Source organism: Nerophis ophidion, linkage group LG10 (genome assembly GCF_033978795.1).
Source record: "Nerophis ophidion isolate RoL-2023_Sa linkage group LG10, RoL_Noph_v1.0, whole genome shotgun sequence".
NCBI lineage: Eukaryota > Metazoa > Chordata > Actinopteri > Syngnathiformes > Syngnathidae > Nerophis > Nerophis ophidion.
In genome coordinates, this window is record NC_084620.1 from 44369648 (window position 1) to 44389352 (window position 19705).

The window sequence follows — 19705 nt, forward strand, 5'->3', positions numbered from 1 at the left end:
CTCAAATATCAGCAAAAATCAGCAAAATGATCAAATATGACTCCCACCATTTGGGTGGAACTCGATTATTTGAGGTGGCGGTCTTTGGGTACCTCATGATTCGATTACAATTAAGGAGCTATGATTCGATTACAAATTGATTACTGATGTATCTTTAATTGTGTATACATGATGCAGTTTTAACTTTCTTTTCGATTCACTAAAGAAGCGTTTAATCACTTGGAACTTTAAGAAACCGTTAAATAGAAATGTGTGCAAAACTGGACCATAAGTGCCCGATAGTAAAGGAGCTGCAGTCTGCCAAATTTTAGAACTGCCTGCGTTACTTTATTTACAATAAATAAAAAGATTATTGATGCTTACTATTCGATTTTATAATCATCCATGTCCAAATTGCGATGCATATAAAAATGTATTACTTCCCCAACCTCTATCAATTACCTTGTCATATCTTCATAGTTGACCAACAACTGTCTCGGCAACGTAATTCATCAAGTAGCGGTCTTGACGTCTTCAAAAGTATTGTGAAGTCTGTGCCAACTGATCCGCAGCAAATAATCAATGACTTTCATGAGCCTGGCAAGTTTTCTAAACCCCTGAAAGTAGCTGCCTTCACGCGTACATCTAAAAAAAAGAGAACACTGGATGTTTGTATGTTAGAACACTATAGACCATCTCAAAAATCCTCTTCATGGCTAAGATTGTTGAGATTTTTAATCAACTCTGCAATTACTTCAACTCAAATAGACAATTTAATCAGGTTCCTGATATCATCACAGTACAGAATATGCTCCCATTCGTGCTAAAGGATAGGACGGTTGAACACTGACTTGTGTCAGTTCAAGTATTATTGGACCTCAGTGCTTCTTTTAGTACTGTAGAAAAAACCTTGAATAGGTTGGAAATGACTCATTATAACAGATAGTCCTATATGTGCAGGAGAGGAGTTTTTTTTGTGACCATTGGAAGTTTTGAATGCCATCAAATGGCCATGACATAGGGCGTCCGTTTTTGGACCCCTTTTGTTCAGTCTATATATGCTACCTTCGGGTCAAAGCCTACATTTTAATGTTGACTATTATAGTTGTGCAGATTCCACACAATTATATCTAGCAGCGTGTTCCAATGACAAGTCCATTTTAAGTGCAATGTCACGGCTTAGAACTAACAACTGGATGAACCAGTTCAAAGCAAACACGATGAAGCAGCATTTAGCAGTTGTTATGCTGCATACAAATTAAGCTGCCAATAAAAGTGAAGTCAGCCCAATATATGGGAATGTTCTTAAACACAGGTTTTCCCTAGAACTTTAAAAAAGTATTTTTAAATCATTTTCAATTTTTTCATTTGCACAGTATGTTTTTTTAGTCAATTTAATTCAGTACTTTTTTAAATGTATTTGTTCCAAAATGCTTTTCCATATTGATTAGTCAAGTAAAGGCACATTGAACAACCTGGTGTATGAAACGCGCTATACTGTATAAATAAGAAGTGAGTACTGTACATCACTCATTGTACTTTACAATATTTGATCTATTAAATGGTCAATGCTGAAAAAAGATTTATGGTACTATGTCAACAGTGTGCAGTCCCCTCAAGTCCCAAATCAAAGTCCCCCTTTGATGTCACGTGCGCCTGAAAGCGTGGCAGCACATCACAGTAGCTCTTTTGACTTCCTTCATTTTACTTTATTCTTGGTATTCTTCTTAACTTTTCTTGTTTTTTTTATCACTTATCTTTCCAGGGATTTGTTATATATTGTATATATTATATAAAATAATAATTTATCAGTATATATTATATACTGTAGGTATAGTATGTAAATATTACATATATGTTATATTGCTACTATAGTACATTTTTAGTCCACTTTATACCTTCTGTTTACGCCCTCTTTTTTTGCCCTTGTGTACGTTAATATTTCACATCCTTACCCTTTCGCATCTTTTGTAACTGAGCTACTGTGTGGATCAATTTCCCTTGTGGATCATTAAAATTTGTCTAAAATATATCAACACACAGCCATTGGTGCAAGAGAATAAACACCATGATATAAGATTTTTTTTATTTGATAGACATATGCCCTTTTACAAATGAGATGTTTTAACATTTTCCAAAAAAAAGCCTATGACATGAAATGTAGCAGTATGTCCAATAGAGGGCGCTAAGGGAGAATTATAAAAAAAATAAAAAAAATAACAAAAGCAGAATGCACATTCCATTCCATGCATGATTTGGTCAAAAAGCATAAAAAAGTAGAAAAATAACAGTTACAATATGCTTGTTTTTTTTTTTTGCTTTATGTGATTTTGAAGTGAACAATCAGACCTTTTTTCTTGTTATTCTGTGTCACTTCGTGGTTCTTTCAGCAAAAGGCGCTTCCCGTTGGAAGGCAGTGGAACCTCTGTTTTTACAATCACTGGCGACTTTGTTTTTCTGAGACAGAAAACAAAACACAAAATATTATGAAACATAATTTATTTAAAAAATAAATATTTAAGTATATATATATATATATATATATACATACATATTGTACATGTCTATATTTACATATAGACATGTCTATATAATATAGATGTGTGTAATATATATCATGCGCGCACACACAAAAGGAAGCTTTCCTAAAGTAAATGGGTCGTTTGTAAATTATTAATTGGTGGTAGTTTTTCTTAAAATTCAAGTAAAATACTCATTAAAAATATCAATTGTGGGTCTTACCCTTGCTTGTCAAGCAGCTCCAGGCCGTCGTTGATTTTCTTCAACATTTCATAACGTTCACGGCCACAAATCTGTGTTAAAAATGGCACATTATAGAATAAAGGGGGCATTGATTAGCGACATTCTGAATAGGATCCTCCACTTGTCCGGACGTACTTCCAGACGGTAGATGTCCTTGTCCTCCTCTTCAGCACTAGAGGTGGTCCTAGGCTTCTTCAGGCGGGCGGCAGAGCTGCACGAGGAGCTCTCTGTGAAAATGAACAACGACAAAGGTGAGCAACCTTTGAACCGGTCGCGGGCATTAGATGTGCACATCAATTCAATTTCAGAAAAAACTTTTTTTTTTACAGGCCTGTGCGCACACTTTGAGAAGAAAAAGAGGAAAACAAACAAAAAAGTGGCGGTTTCTGCATGCATGCAAGCCCTGAAACAACAATTAGAAAATCAAGACTACAATTCCTGCAGTAGGGTGGATTTGTACACTATATTTGACCTTTACATTTATTCTCATCTACCAACCTTTTTGACACTTACATGTCCCATGTCATGTACCAAATAGTTTTTTGTTTTGTAGTAGATCATTTTCTAACATTATTATTAAAAATGTCATATAAATTCTATAAAAAGAATACATAGAACTGGAAAATGGTCACTAGGTCTATAGCCACACTCCATCAGGTAATATACTTCCACTGTTAAGACCTCTGTTTAAATCCATTCATCCATCCATCCGTTTTCTTTCGCTTATCCGTCACATCAAAAATATAACTTCTCGCCGGCTACTAATAAATGCTCTAGAACAGAGATGTCCAATTGTAGCTGAAAAAAAGTTTCCCCTAATTGAAAGACCAGCAGCTGCCACTGATATACATACAGTATATCTCGATGTTTTGCTTTAGCCTTGAATTAACACTTGATGCATATAATCACAGCAGTATGATGATTCTATGTGTCTACAATAAAACATTCTTGTTCGTACTGCATTAATATATGCTAATTTTAAACTTTCATGCAGAGAGGGAAATCACAACAAAGTCAATTTACCACAACTGTATTTATCAAACATTTATTAAGCAGTGCAAGACACATTCGTGTAATTTCCAAAACAGAAAGTGCAAATTTGTCAGAAACATTTTAAAAACAAACTATTAGCGCACTTTTATGCATGATGTCACAAAGATGACATATCAAAACAACACAAAATTAAAGTGCACTTTTTGTACAGAACGCCACTACAATAGCTTAAAACAAATAAAGTGCACTTTTGTGCATGACGTTACACAAGATATTTAAAAACTGTCAAATAAAAATGAGCTGCATAATAGGAAATCAAATAGTGTATGTCCTTCGCGATGTGGTAAGTTACTGTGGACGTTATCTCCTTCTGTTGACAATTTTTTTTCATTCAGTGTTGATGTGGAAATGATTGCCAAGATGTTGAGTTTCAAGCACTCTTCATTCTCTATCGGTGACTTTTCAAATGATGCTACACGTTAGCAGTGATGCTACTTTTTGTAGCAATGCTTTTGCTGCATACTTGACATATTATAGTTCAACATTTTCCAGCTTAAAGTCAAACCACCGCCAGACGATGGATCCCATGCTGTTTTTCTTCGGAATTAATTATTCTTTCTTCATTTGTTACCAGATTTGCACCTTCTTTCTCTTGTATTACTACTCGCACCGCTAGCATTACAACTAACGTTACCCATGCCGCTACCTCTCTGCTCTGCGAGGGCATATGCTGTTGCGCGCGCGACAGTATGTGACGTATGTAAGAAGGCGCGCTTCTTTAATGTCTCTGTGAGAATGAGAGACAGGAAAGAGTGAGAAACGCCTGTAAGTGTAATGCCCGCAGCTAAAAGCAACTGCGTTAGAACGTATACTCGAATATCACGATATATATATATCGCCCAGCCCTTATCTATCTATCTAGATAGATGAAGTTTGGGTTTGTACACAAACACATATATATATATATATATATATATATATATATACATATATATATATATATATATATATATTAGGGGTGGGCAAATGAATGCGTTAATTATGAGTTAACTCATCAACTCATCAATCTATTAACGCCGACAATTATTTTATCACACATTTGCGTATGTTGTTTACATGCTTTTATTTTGTTAACGCCTTTTCTTAACAAGATGGCGTCGCCCGGCGTCAAGGGGCTCTTGGTAAAGATGGAACATTTGGCAAAAATACCGGACAATTCTGCAAATTTCATGGCTGGCTTATAGCGTGGTCACTCCGGGATCACTTACGACAAACACAATTTAAATCAGTCATTGTTAAACAGTCGCAGTTAAATAGCATATTTTATGAAAATCAACTCAAAAAATGTTAATACAAACATTTAAGCTTATTGCCACGGCCAGGGTATTTAAATTATCCTGTTTGTTATGGAAAATAAATATAATCTACATACAAATCCCTGAGCCACAATCATAACATCTGAACAGGCAATTTCTGAGGTAACAGCAGAAACATTTTTTTATCAGGGATCTTATGTTTAAAAAAACTATATTATAGGTAGTGGGCTGTTTTAGGGAATTTCTGATCAAATTATCCGTAGTAGCAATATTAATAATGTTGTGTTTATTCTGCGTAGTGCACTTAAAATAATTATGACCATATCTAGGAATTGATATGATGGGAATTTTCCGATTGTTTGCTTGGTGCTTTGATAAACTGAACGCATATACATGGTACTATATTGTGATATTATGAGCCAGGGAAAAAAAGAACTACCCTACCCAGCATGCAACATGACAGCATCTTGTATGTTGTGATATGCACGCTCTGAAAGCAAACGTTAAGAACTCATCCAACACTTCTCGTCTACATTATTCATAAATAGACAGACAACACATATACTCCGCTGCTTCACAGGCCGCTGGATGTAACCGGCGAAATATTCCCATGCTAGCTAGCCGGTTTAGCAAGCACGCGTCATTCAGTCCAAAACGGCCCGATGTATCCACATCCAGAATTGTCTGGCGGTAGTAAGTGATCCTGGAGTGACCACGGTGTAAGCCGGCCATGAAATTTGCAGAATTGTCCGGTATTTTGCCATGTTCCATCTTTACCAAGAGCCCCTTGACACCGAAGAACATCCGGGCGACGCCATCTTGTTAAGAAAAGGCGTTAACAAAATAAAAGCATGTAAACAACATAAGCAAATGTGCGATAAAATAATTGTCAGCGTTAATAGATTGATGAGTTAACTCGTAATTAAAGAGTTAATTTGCCCACCCCTAATATATATATATATATATATATATATATATATATATATGTGTGTGTGTGTATATAAATACACACACACACACACATATATACATATATATATATATATATATATATATATATATATATGCATGTATGTACAAACCCCGTTTCCATATGAGTTGGGAAATTGTGTTAGATGTAAATATAAACGGAATACAATTATTTACAAATCATTTTCAACCCATATTCAGTTGAAAATGCTACAAAGACAACGTATTTTATGTTCAAACTGATAAACATTTTTTTTTTGCAAATAATCATTAACTTTAGAATTTGATGCCAGCAACACGGGACAAAGAAGTTGGTAAGGGTGGCAATAAAAACTGATAAAGTTGAGGAATGCTCTTCAAACACTTATTTGGAACATTCAACAGGTGTGCAGGCTAATTGGGAACAGGTGGGTGCCATGATTGGGTATAAAAGCAGCTTTCCAAAAAATGCTCAGTCTTTCACATGAAAGGATGGGGCGAGGTACACCCCTTTGTCCACAACTGCGTGAGCAAATAGTCAAACAGTTTAAGAACAACGTTTCTCAAAGTGCAATTGCAAGAAATTTAGGGATTTCAACATATACGGTCCATAATATCATCAAAAGTTTCAGAGAATCTGGAGAAATCACTCCACGTAAGCGTCATGGCCGGAAACCAACATTGAATGACCGTGACCTTTGATCCCTCAGACGGCACTGAATTAAAAACCGACATCAATCTCTAAAGGATATCACCACATGGGCTCAGGAACATGTCAGAAAACCACTGTACCTAAATACAGTTTGTCGCTACATCTGTAAGTGCAAGTTAAAGCTCTACTATGCAAAGCGAAAGCCACTTATCAACAACATCCAAAAACGCCGCCGGCTTCTCTGGGCCCGAGATCATCTAAGATGGACTGATGCAAAGAGGAAAAGTATTCTGTGGTCTGACGGGTCCACATTTCAAATTGTTTTTTAAAACTGTTCGTCGTGTCCTCCGAAACAAAGAGAAAAAGAGCCATCCAGATTGTGTGCCCAAGGCATGGGTAACTTACACATCTGGGAAGGCACCATTAATGCTGAAAGATACATACAGGTTTTGGAACAACATATGCTGCCATCTTTTTCATGGACGCCCCTGCTTATTTCAACAAGACACTGCCAAGCCAAATTCAGCACGTGTAACAACAGCGTGGATTCGTAAAAAAAGAGTGCGGGTACTTTCCTGGCATTCCAGACCTGTCTACCATCGAAAATGTGTGGCGCATTATGAAGCGTAAAATACGACAGCGGAGACCCCGGACTGTTGAATCACTAAAGCTCTACATAAAACAAGAATGGGAAAGAATTACACTTTCAAAGCTTCAACAATTAGTTTCCTCAGTTCCCAAACGTTTATTGAGTGTTGTTAAAAGAAAAGGTAATGTAACACAGTGGTGAACATGCCCTTTCCCAACTAGTTTGGCACGTGTTGCAGCCATGAAATTCCAAGTTAATTATTATTTGCAAAAAAAAATAAAGTTTATGAGTTTGAACATCAAATATCTTGTCTTTGTAGTGCATTCAATTGAATATGGGTTGAAAAGGATTTGCAAATCATTGTATTCCGTTTATATTTACAACTAACATAAGTTCCCAACTCATATGGAAATGGGGTTTTATATATATATATATATATATATATATATATATATACATACATACATATATATACACACACACACACACACACACACACACACACACACACATACAGTGGGGCATAAAAGTATTTAGTCAGCCACCGATTGTGCAAGTTCTCCCACTTAAAATGACGACAGAGGTCTGTAATTTTCAGCATAGGTACACTTCAACTGTGAGAGACAGAATGTGAAAAAAAAATCCAGGAATTCACATTGTAGGAATTTTAAATAATTTATTTGTAAATTATGGTGGAAAATAAGTATTTGGTCCATAACAAAAATTCAACTCAATACTTTGTAATATAACCTTTGTTGGCAATAAAAGAGGTCAAACGATTACTATAGGTCTTTATCAGGTTTGCACACACAGTAGCTGGTATTTTGGCCCATTCCTCTATGCAGATCTTCTCAAGAGCATTGAGCAACACGGACTTTCAAACCCCTCCACAGATTTTCTATGGGGTTGAGGTCTGGAGACTGGCTAGGCCACTCCAGGACTTTCAAATGCTTCTTACGGAGCCACTCCTTTGTTGCCTGGGCGGTGTGTTTGGGATCATTGTCATCACGAGTTGAGTTTATACCACATGACATTCTCCCAATTCTCTGCTGTTTCATCCATGTGCTCACTGGTAAACTTCAGACGGGCCTGGACATTTACTGGCTTAAGCGGGGGGACACGTCTGGCACTGCAGGATTTCATTCCCTGTCATCGTAGTGTGTTACTGATGGTAACCTTTGTTACTTTGGTCCCAGCTCTCTGCAGGTCATTCACCAGGTCCCCCCACCCCTGTGGTTCTGGGATTTTTGCTCACCGTTCTCATGATCATTTTGAACCCACGGGATGAGATCATGCATGGAGTCCCAGATCGAGGGAGATTATCAGTGGTCTTGTATGTCTTCCATTTTCTGATAATTGCTCCCACAGTTGATTTTTTCACACCAAAGCTGCTTTCCTATTGTAGATTCACTCTTCCCAGTCTGGTGCAGGTCTACAATTATTTTCCTGGTGTCCTTCGACAGCTCTTTGGTCTTGGCCATAGTGGAGTTTGGAGTCTGACTGTTTGAGGCTGTAGACAGGTGTCTTTTATACAGATAACAAGTTCAAACAGGTTCCAATTATACAGGTAACGAGTGGAGGACAGAAGAGTTTCTTAAAGAAGAAGTTACAAGTCTGTGAGAGCCAGAGATCTTTTTTGTTTGAAGTGACCAAATGATTTACAAAATAAATTCTTTAAAATTCCTACAATGTGAATTCCTGGATTTTTTTTTCACATTCTTTATATCCGTCACGTCAAAATATAACTTCTCGATAGCTACTCCTAAATGCTCTAGAACTACAACTGCTCCGGAACTAACAGTGTTCGGATTGTAATCATCCAAATATGATTAGCAGCAAAGTAAAAATCTGTCAACGTGGCTTGGAGAGCGAACGCAGGTGACAAGTAAGCAGGCTCGATGATGCAAACCAGAAAGCTTGTTCCGGCGCCCCCGATTGTCTCCCTCTCCAGCAGTTCAGTGCGGCGTTGAGGCAAGAACAACAGCTGAGTAACCGTGGCTGAGGCAAGCGTTCAACAAATTTTGGCTGGATCCTATTTTTTTGATATTTCATTAAAAAAAAGCAAGAAAGATATTTTGACAAGAAAATTATTGTTCAAAAACGCCAATTCCATGTTTTTGCGGAAATTTCAAATGCCTGTATTTAGCTTAATTTTTTTTAAATAGGACAACCAAGCTTCACTTAATGCTGGATGAAAGACCTTAGCATAACCTGTGCTGGATAACTTCAGAAAGCATCAAAAGATTACCTTGGAATGTTTTGTATTATCTTCAGCTTTACCTGAGGCACTTTGTGCAAAAGACGACTACCATCAAACATGACATCACATTATAGGTTGGCTTGTTAGACGTTAACAATCTTGCCGGACCTTAGTGTACCATGCTCACAGTTCAGCAAACATCAAATAATTAACTCAGGACCTTGATATTTTGGGGGGGCTTTTGTTTACTAACTTAAGGACCGTTTTTCCGTGCCTTGGTGTCTGCTTGTTTTTTCAAGAAATGCACTTTCAACACCTACTTCGTTTGGCCACGTTGTCCACCTTGGAAGCGTTCTCCTCCTCAATTTTGCGGTCGCGGCCCGGACAGGCACAAACACGCACCTCAAAACATCTGCGACCCAATGCAATGCCACTGGAATGAAAGACAAAATCTGTTTGTTAGAGGCCTGGGCAAGGCTGGAGTTACTAGACAATGAAATACAAAGCTGAGAAACTGAGCACTTACTCAGGGGTCTCAAGGGTCATGATGGTGAGGATTGGCCTGCGGTTCATGCCCCCCATGCATGAACTGTTACACATGTAGCTGAGAAGTATAGTGGTCATCTCAGATCCAAGCTAAAACAAAAAAGATTTAAGCAGGTAAAAATATTTATAAATGAAAGTAATGGTTACTACAAAAACAATAATGTAAATATTAATATTAATTATATATAGATATTAGAGGTGTAACGGTACGTGTATTGAACTGTTTTGGTTCGGTATGGGGGTGTACCGAACGAGTTTCTAAGCTAAAGTCTTAACAAACTGCTTTGCTTTTTCTGCCTCTGTGTCAGCACCCGGCATTGTCCCCCCCACACAACCATCTGATTGGTTACATACAAAGCGATAACAGCCAATCAGCAGTGCGTATTCAGAGCGCACGTAGTCAATGCTTTAGCGTCGAGCAGATATGTGTTTAGCAGGTGAGAATAAGACAGCGTACGCTCCCCAAATTATAATAAACACCTCCCAGTCAACGTTGTAGTTACATCACTATGAGCCCGTTGACGTTCTAGAAACCTAAACTGCAGCTCAGCTCGCTCGCAGTCCTGGCTTGAGGTGAAGGTTAATTAGCTCATTTTGCTGTTTGTGTGTGTGTGCGTTAGGTGCATCAAAGCCCTGTCTGTCTGTTATTTCACTTGAACTCCATGGTGTTCAGGGATGAATAGTCTCCAATTGCTATTGTACTATTTTTCAGCTATAGTTACATTAATCATAAGTAATGTAGTAGACAGACAAAAATATAACATTTACATAATAAAAATCAACTTACAGGCTTCCCAAATGCTGTAATAAATTAAGCATGAGTTGACCTGAAACTGTTTAATGTTGCACTTTTTATATGTAGAAGAAAAGTTTTGTCATTTTATTTAATCAAAGCAACAACTTGAGGCAGTTTAATGTGGATTAACGTGGGCAGAATTCTTATAGTGTTCCCAATGTTAAAAGGATAGAGCCATTGTTTACAAATTTGGTAAATAAATAACCAAAAAATGTATATTTTGTTGTTTTCTTACTGTACCGAAAATGAACCGAGGTACATACCGAACCAAAATTTTTGTGTACCGCTCCACCCTTAATAGTCAGATTTGGTCACTTTTTCAGTAGACCCATAATAAAGCATTAAAAGGTGTCGCTTCTGGAGCAAGGGCTTCCTTCTTGCATGGTAGCCTCAGACCATGGTGATGCAAAACACGCTTGACTGTGGACACTGACACCCGTGTTACAGCATTTTCCAATTCGTTGCAGACCTGCTTTTTTGTGGTTCTCGGTTGACTCTTGATCATCCTGACCAATTTTTTCTCAGTAGCAGGTGATAGCTTGCGTTTTCTTCTTGATCGTGGCAGTGACAAAACTGTGCCATGCACTTTTTCCTTACGAAAAACTGTTTGCACAGTTGCTCTTGGGACTTTAAGCTGCTTTGAAATGGCTCCAAGTGACTGACTTCTTCAAGTCAATATTTCGTTATTTCAGATCTGTGCTGAGTTCCTTTAACTTTCCCATTGTCACGTTTAATGACTACATCACATGAGCCCTATTTAAATGGTCTCAGAGAAGTCAACAGGTGTCGTCAATCATAATCACTCACATGAAGTTAAGAGGCTATGCCATGAAGCTAATTTGATTTGATTATAACTTTTCCACATCACTAAAATTGATAATGTATGTTGCTGTATGTATACATTTGACCCAGCAGATTTGGTCACATTTTCAGTAGACCCATAATAAATTAAAAAAAGAACCAAACTTCAAGAATGTTTTTTGTGACAAAAAAGTATGTGCTCCACTCACTCTATCACAAAAAATTACAGTTGTAGAAATTATTGGAAACGCAAGACAGCCATGACATTATGTCCTTCACAAGTGTATGTAAAATTCTGACCACGACTGTATGTATGCACATATATGTACATACCTATATATGGACACATACATATATATATACACACATATATGTACATACATATATATGCACATATATGTACATACATATATATGCACATATTCATACACACACACACATATATATGTATACTGTATATATATATATATATATAAATATGCACATACATACATACATACATACACATATATATATATATATATATATATGCACACACATACATATGCATATATATATGCACACATACATATGCACATATATGTGCATACAGAAGTATATATATATATGCACACACATACATATGCATATATATATGCACACACATACATATGCACATATATGTACATACAGAAGTATGTATATATATATATATATATATATATATATATATATATATACATACATACATACATACTTTTGACCACAACTGTATGTACATACACATATGTACAAACAGTTGTGTTCAAAAGTTAACATAAACTTGTAAAGAACATAAGGTCATGGCTGTCTTGACTTTCCAATAATTTCTACAATTCTTATTTTTTTGTGAGAGAGTGATTGGGGCACATACTTGTTGGTCACAAAAAACATTCATGAAGTTTGGTTCTTTTTATGGATTTATTATGGGTCTACTGAAAATGTCACCAAAGTATACATACAGCAATGTTAATATTTGGTTCCATGTCCCTTGGCAAGTTTCACCGCAACAAGGCACTTTTGGTAACCATCCACAATCTTCTGGCAAGCTTCTGGTGGAATTTTTGACCACTCCTCTTGACAAAATTGGTTGGTGCAGTTCAGCTAAATGTGTTAAGTCAGTGTAATCTAACCTGATTATTTTGACATTACTACCGACAATAATGTCTACTTCACGCATGTGCTATTATCAATACTGTTTTGATGGTTTAATGAAAATGCATACATCATTACAAATCAAAATGATCATGTCATATATATGATGATGTCATATATATTTGCCACTAATATAGTGACAAAATAGGGGAATATACGCACATTAGGGGTGTAACGGTACGTGTATTTGTATCGAACCGTTTCGGTACGGGGGTTTCGGTTCGGCTCGGAGGTGTACCGAACAAGTACATGCTAGCAGCGACCGGGCTAGGACAACATGTTAAAACCAGAGCTGGAAGACCCTCCTGCCTCGTTAAGATCTCCCGTTTGGGAACACTTGGGCTGCGCGATACAACAATGGAGGACGGATGATTGTTCAGCAGCTGCTTCTGACAACACGTCAAACATGTGTTGCGCCTTTCCTGCTTCCGGCTCCCATAGTGTCTCCCTTGCGCGCACAACCCTTCACTCTACCCGGCAGTGGGTCTCCACAGCTCCGGACACCAGGGTAAATGAAGAGTCCAGCTATTAGTTGCAAATCGTGGCTTTATTGAAGTCTTGCACACAGCCAATCCAACAAAACACCAGCCGCACTCGCGCTAAGGTCCCTCACCTCGCTCGCTCACACACTGACTGACGTCACATGCGTCACATAATAAAGGGCCACACACACGCTACTCTCATAACACAGTGGTTCTCAGCCTTTTTTCAGTGATGTACCCCAAGTGAACATTTTTTTAATTCAAGTAACCCCTAATCACAGCAAAGCATTTTGGTTGAAAAAAAGATTAAGAAGTAAAATAAAGCACTATGTCATCAGTTTCTGATTTATTAAATTGTATAACAGTGCAAAATTTTGCTCATTTGTAGTTGTCTTTCATGAACTATTTGGAAAGAAAGATATACAAATAACTAAAAACTTGTTGAAAAATAAACAAGTGTTTCAATTATAAATAAAGATTTATACAAATAGAAGTAATCATCAACTTAAAGTGCCCTCTTTGAGGATTGTAAATGAGATCCATCTGGATTTGTGAACTTCATTCTAAACATTTCTTCACAAAAAAAGAAATCTTTAACATCATTATTTATGGAACATGTCTACAAAAAACGGCGGGCGGTGTTGATGAACGTGGACCCCGACTTAAACAAGTTGAAAAACATATTGGGGTGTTAGCATTTAGTGCTCAATTGTACGGAATATGTACTGTACTGTACAGTTTACTAATAAAAGCCTCAATCAATCAATCAATCAATCAAAAAAAGCACTTTATACGTACATTTTTTTTGTTAAGAAACCATTCTGAGCCTTAACTTATTTAGTTTTTATTTTATATGTTATATATGTATTAACCCTGGCAATGGACCCTGTGAGTATATGTATGTTATGCCATTGTTTACAAATTTGGTAAATAAATAACCAAAACATTTATATTTTGTTGTTTTCTCACTGTACCGAAAATGAACCGAACCGTGACCTCTAAACCGAGGTACGCACCGAACCGAAATTTTTGTGTACCGTTATACCCCTAATGCACATATATACACATACATATCTATATACACTAGGGGTGTAACGGTACGTGTATTTGTAATGAACCATTTCGGTACGGGGGTTTCGGTTCGGTTCGGAGGTAAACTGCAAACGTCACGGAGATATTAAGTAGCGCACCATGAATTGATTTAAGTTCAAAAACTTATTCAAGTGTTACCATTTAGTGGTCAATTGTATGGAATATGTACTGTACTGTGCAATCTACTAATAAAAGTTTCAATCAATCAAAAAAACGACAACACACAGCATGCTAGCATATAGCAATCAGGGTATATGATGGACTGAAAATACTATTAAAATAAACAAAAACATAAACAAAAGTGAAATAAAAAAGCCTAAAGGCTAAATGTAATTCAGAAAGGTTGCAACGTTGACTAATAAAACAAAGCTGTTTTTTTTTCTTTCAAACTGTCATTGCTCAAAACATAATATTGAATCAAAATCAATGTTATTATGAATTATTGACCTATCCAAGTTTCTGATTACTTCACATCAAATATTCCACTAAGAAAAATGTTTTTGGTGGAAGATTTAGCAAATTTGTTAAATAAATAATCAAAAAATTTATATTTTGTTGTTTTTTTACTGTACCGAAAATGAACCGAACCGTGACCTCTGAACCGAGGTACGTACCGAACCGAAATTTTTGTATACCGTTACACCCCTAATATACACACATAAAAATACATATGCAGATGTATATATATATATATATATATATATATATATATATATATATATATATATATATATACACACACACACACACACACATTCATATGCACATATATAAAAATATGTATAAATACATACACATACATATCTGTTTACACACATAAATATACATATGCACACATATATATATATATATATATATATATACACACACATACATATATATAAATATACACATACATATGTAAATATACATATACACATATATATAAATATATTTACATATATACATTTACATACATGTAAAATTACACATATACATTTATATATAGAGATTTATATATTACAGGGTTTCCCACACATTCATTAATTTGTGGCGGCCCGCCACGAAAGAATTACGGCCGCCACAAATTAAAAAATAAAAATAAAAATATATATATATTATTTTTTTCGTCTTTTGACTCGCTCATAAAAGCAATGGGACCCTGTCTGTGAATGGAGCTTGTAGTTACATATTATATAACTATGTAAATATTATATAAATATGTACATAAAGTGTTGTAATTATATTCCAACTCCGCGTTCTTCTTGGTCGTCACCGCCGCTGCCGCTCCCCCCCCCCAACAACCACCCGCCCCCCCACCACAAATAGATGCCTGACCTGTGGGAAACACTGTATTATATACAGATATGTATAAATACATACATATATACACACATAAATATATACATATATACACACATAAATATACATATGCACATATGTATATATACACACATATATGTATATATAGTATGTATACATATTTACATATATATATATATATATATATAAACAGTGTGGTTTTCGTCCTGGTCGTGGAACTGTGGACCAGCTCTATACTCTCGGCAGGGTTCTTGAGGGTGCATGGGAGTTTGCCCAACCAGTCTACATGTGCTTTGTGGACTTGGAGAAGGCATTCGACCGTGTCCCTCGGGAAGTCCTGTGGGGAGTGCTCAGAGAGTATGGGGTACCGGACTGTCTTATTGTGGCGGTCCGTTCCCTGTACGATCAGTGCCAGAGCTTCGTCCGCATTGCCGGCAGTAAGTCGAACACATTTGAAGTGAGGGTTGGACTCCGCCAAGGCTGTCCTTTGTCACCGATTCTGTTCATAACTTTTATGGACAGAATTTCTAGGCGCAGTCAAGGCGTTGAGGGGTTCCGGTTTGGTAACTGCAGGATTAGGTCTCTGCTTTTTGCAGAAGATGTGGTCCTGATGGCTTCATCTGACCGGGATCTTCAGCTCTCGCTGGATCGGTTCGCAGCCGAGTGTGAAGCGACCGGAATGAGAATCAGCACCTCCAAGTCCGAGTCCATGGTTCTCGCCCGGAAAAGGGTGGAGTGCCATCTCCGGGTTTGGGGAGGAGACCCTGCCCCAAGTGGAGGAATTCAAGTACCTAGTAGTCTTGTTCACGAGTGAGGGAAGAGTGGATCGTGAGATCGACAGGCGGATCGGTGCGGCATCTTCAGTAATGCGGACGTTGTACCGATCCGTTGTGGTGAAGAAGGAGCTGAGCCGGAAGGCAAAGCTCTCAATTTACCGGTCGATCTACGTTCCCATCCTCACCTATGGTCATGAGCTTTGGGTCATGACCGAAAGGATAAGATCACGGGTACAAGCGGCCGAAATGAGTTTCCTCCGCCGTGTGGCGGGTCTCTCCCTTAGAGATAGGGTGAGAAGCTCTGCCATCCGGGAGGAACTCAAAGTAAAGCCGCTGCTCCTTCACATCCAGAGGAACCAGATGAGGTGGTTCGGGCATCTGGTCAGGATGCCACCCGAACGCCTCACTAGGGAGGTGTTTAGGGCACGTCCAACCGGTAGGAGGCCACGGGGAAGACCCAGGACACGTTGGGAAGACTATGTCTCCCGGCTGGCCTGGGAACGCCTCGGGATTCCCCCGGGAAGAGCTAGACGAAGTGGCTGGGGAGAGGGAAGTCTGGGTTTCCCTGCTTAGGCTGTTGCCCCCGCGACCCGACCTCGGATAAGCGGAAGATGATGGATGGATATATATATATATAGTATGTATGTGTATATATATATATATACAAATATATACATATATATAAATATATACACACATATATATGCACATATAGATATATAAATATACATATGATAGGATGCAGTGCGTCTCCCATAACAATGTGACCTCGGACTACGTTAAGGTAACGTGTGGAGTTCCCCAGGGTTCGGTCCTTGGCCCTGCACTCTTCAGCATATACAAGCTGCCGCTAGGTGACATCATACGCAAATACGGTGTTAGCTTTCACTGTTATGCTGATGACACCCAACTCTACATGCCCCTAAAGCTGACCAACACGCCGGATTGTAGTCAGCTGGAGGCGTGTCTTAATGAAATTAAACAATGGATGTCCCCTAACTTTTTGCAACTCAACGACAAAAAAACGGAAATGCTGATTATCGGTCCTGCTAGACACCGAACTCTATTTAGTAATACAACTCTAACATTTGACAACCAAACAATTAAACAATCCGACACGGTAAAGAATCTGGGTATTATCTTTGACCCAACTCTCCTTTGAGTCACACATTAAAAGCGTTACCAAAACGGCCTTCTTTCATCTCCGTAATATCGCTAAAATTCGCTCCATTCTGTCCACTAAAGACGCTGCTATCATTATCCATGCGTTTGTTACGTCTCGCCTCGATTACTGTAACGTATTATTTTCGGGTGTCCCCATGTCTAGCATTAAAAGATTACAGTTGGTACAAAATGCGGCTGCTAGACTTTTGACAAGAACAAGAAAGTTTAATCACATTACGCCTGTACTGGTTCACCTGCACTGGCTTCCTGTGCACTTAAGATGTGACTTTAAGGTTTTACTACTTAAGTATAAAATACTACACGGTCTAGCTCCATCCTATCTTGCCGATTGTATTGTACCATATGTCCCGGCAGGAAATCTGCGTTCAAAGGACTCCGGCTTATTAGTGATTCCCAAAGCCCAAAAAAAGTCTGCGGGCTATAGAGCGGTTTCATTTCGGGCTCCAGTACTCTGGAATGCCCTCCCGGTAACAGTTCGAGATGCCACCTCAGTAGAAGCATTTAAGTCTCACCTTAAAACTCATTTGTATACTGTAGCCTTTAAATAAACTCCCTTTTTAGACCAGTTGATCTGCCGTTTCTTTTATTTTTCTCCAATGTCCCACTCTCCCTTGTGGAGGGGGTCCGGTCCGATCCGGTGGCCATGTACCGTTTGCCTGTGTATCGGCTGGGGACATTTCTGCGCAGCTGATCCGCCTCCGCTTGTGATGGTTTCCTGCTGGCTCCGCTGTGAACGGGACTCTCGCTGCTGTGTTGGATCCGCTTAGAACTAGACTCTCGCGACTGTGTTGGATCCATTATGGATTGAACTTTCACAGTATCATGTTAGACCCGCTCGACATCCATTGCTTTCCTCCTCTTCAAGGTTCTCATAGTCATCATTGTCACCGACGTCCCACTGGGTCATCATTGTCACCGACGTCCCACTGGGTGTGAGTTTTCCTTGCCCCTATGTGGGCCTACCGAGGATGTCGTAGTGGTTCGTGTTGTGGTTTGTGCAGCCCTTTGAGACACTAGTGATTTAGGGCTATATAAGTAAACATTGATTGATTGATTGATTGATATACACATACAGATATATAAATATACATTTATACATACATATATATATAAATATACATACATAAATATACATGTAAATATACACATATACATATATATAGATTTATATATGTACAAATTACAAATACATATATATACAGATATATATTATATATATGGACACATGTATGTAGGAGCCTAAATACTGTTTAAGTTAATTTACATTTTATGGAAGGTGCTTTATGTTTATTCAGCCAAGAGGGGACTATTTACTTCATTTGCATGATAGGAAAATGTATATATTGAATGCTTAGAGTAATTATATAAAGCTCACTTTAATTGTAATTATTACATTTGTCAAAATGATTCGATGATGTAACTGTTTTAATTGCATATATGGCGGAAGGATCTGTGTGGCAAGGTGGTTTTTGGACGCAAGGTGTCATGGGTAATGACAGTCAGGTGCAGTGGAATCGAGCCACACGGTTTTTTGACCTCACTCATACTTATTTTCATTCATACTTTTTCTAACTCGTACTGCAACAAACTTTCTTTATTTTGTCATTCATTTGTTCCCACATCGTGACTGTTTTATGTTTTGAATTATTAAGATCACAAGTAAAACATACAAACGAAGAAGAACGTCTGGAGTTTTGTTTGTTGTTGCCGCAGCAAGCGGAGTGAAGGAGAAAGTAGAGGCGTGTCAAGCTAAGGCTACTTTAGGAATCTACAATGTATATAATACATATACACACATATTTAATATATATTGTGTTTTTGCTCCCATTGTTATAAATTGAACTCAAAGATATAAAACTTTTACTATATATACACAAAAGACATATTCCTATCCATATATATATATATATACATAAACACACACACACATATATACACAAATATACATACATACATATATATATAAACACACACATACATATATATATATATATACATATATACACACACACATATACATACATATATGCACACATATATGTATGTATACATACATACATATACACATATATATAAACACATATACATACAAACAAACATATATACACATAC

General features: G+C 37.6%; 1 protein-coding gene across 3 annotated transcripts in view; it reads right to left on the reverse strand.

The window, feature by feature from the left end:
• Positions 1-351: 351 nt before the first annotated feature.
• Positions 352-19705, reverse strand: part of tp53 (tumor protein p53) — a 26917-nt gene continuing 7563 nt past the window's right edge. For 2 of the 3 annotated variants that reach the window (XM_061913864.1, XM_061913862.1), the window contains exons 6-10: positions 9967-10076; positions 9761-9873; positions 2878-2969; positions 2722-2792; positions 2049-2436 (exon numbers count right to left, since the gene is read on the reverse strand). In XM_061913864.1, coding sequence (XP_061769848.1) covers positions 2340-2436; positions 2722-2792; positions 2878-2969; positions 9761-9873; positions 9967-10076 — 483 coding nt within the window. In that variant the 3' untranslated portion in view covers positions 2049-2339. Of the gene's footprint in view, positions 625-2048; positions 2437-2721; positions 2793-2877; positions 2970-9760; positions 9874-9966; positions 10077-19705 lie in introns of those variants that run through there. The other variant, XM_061913863.1, reaches the window with a different exon arrangement.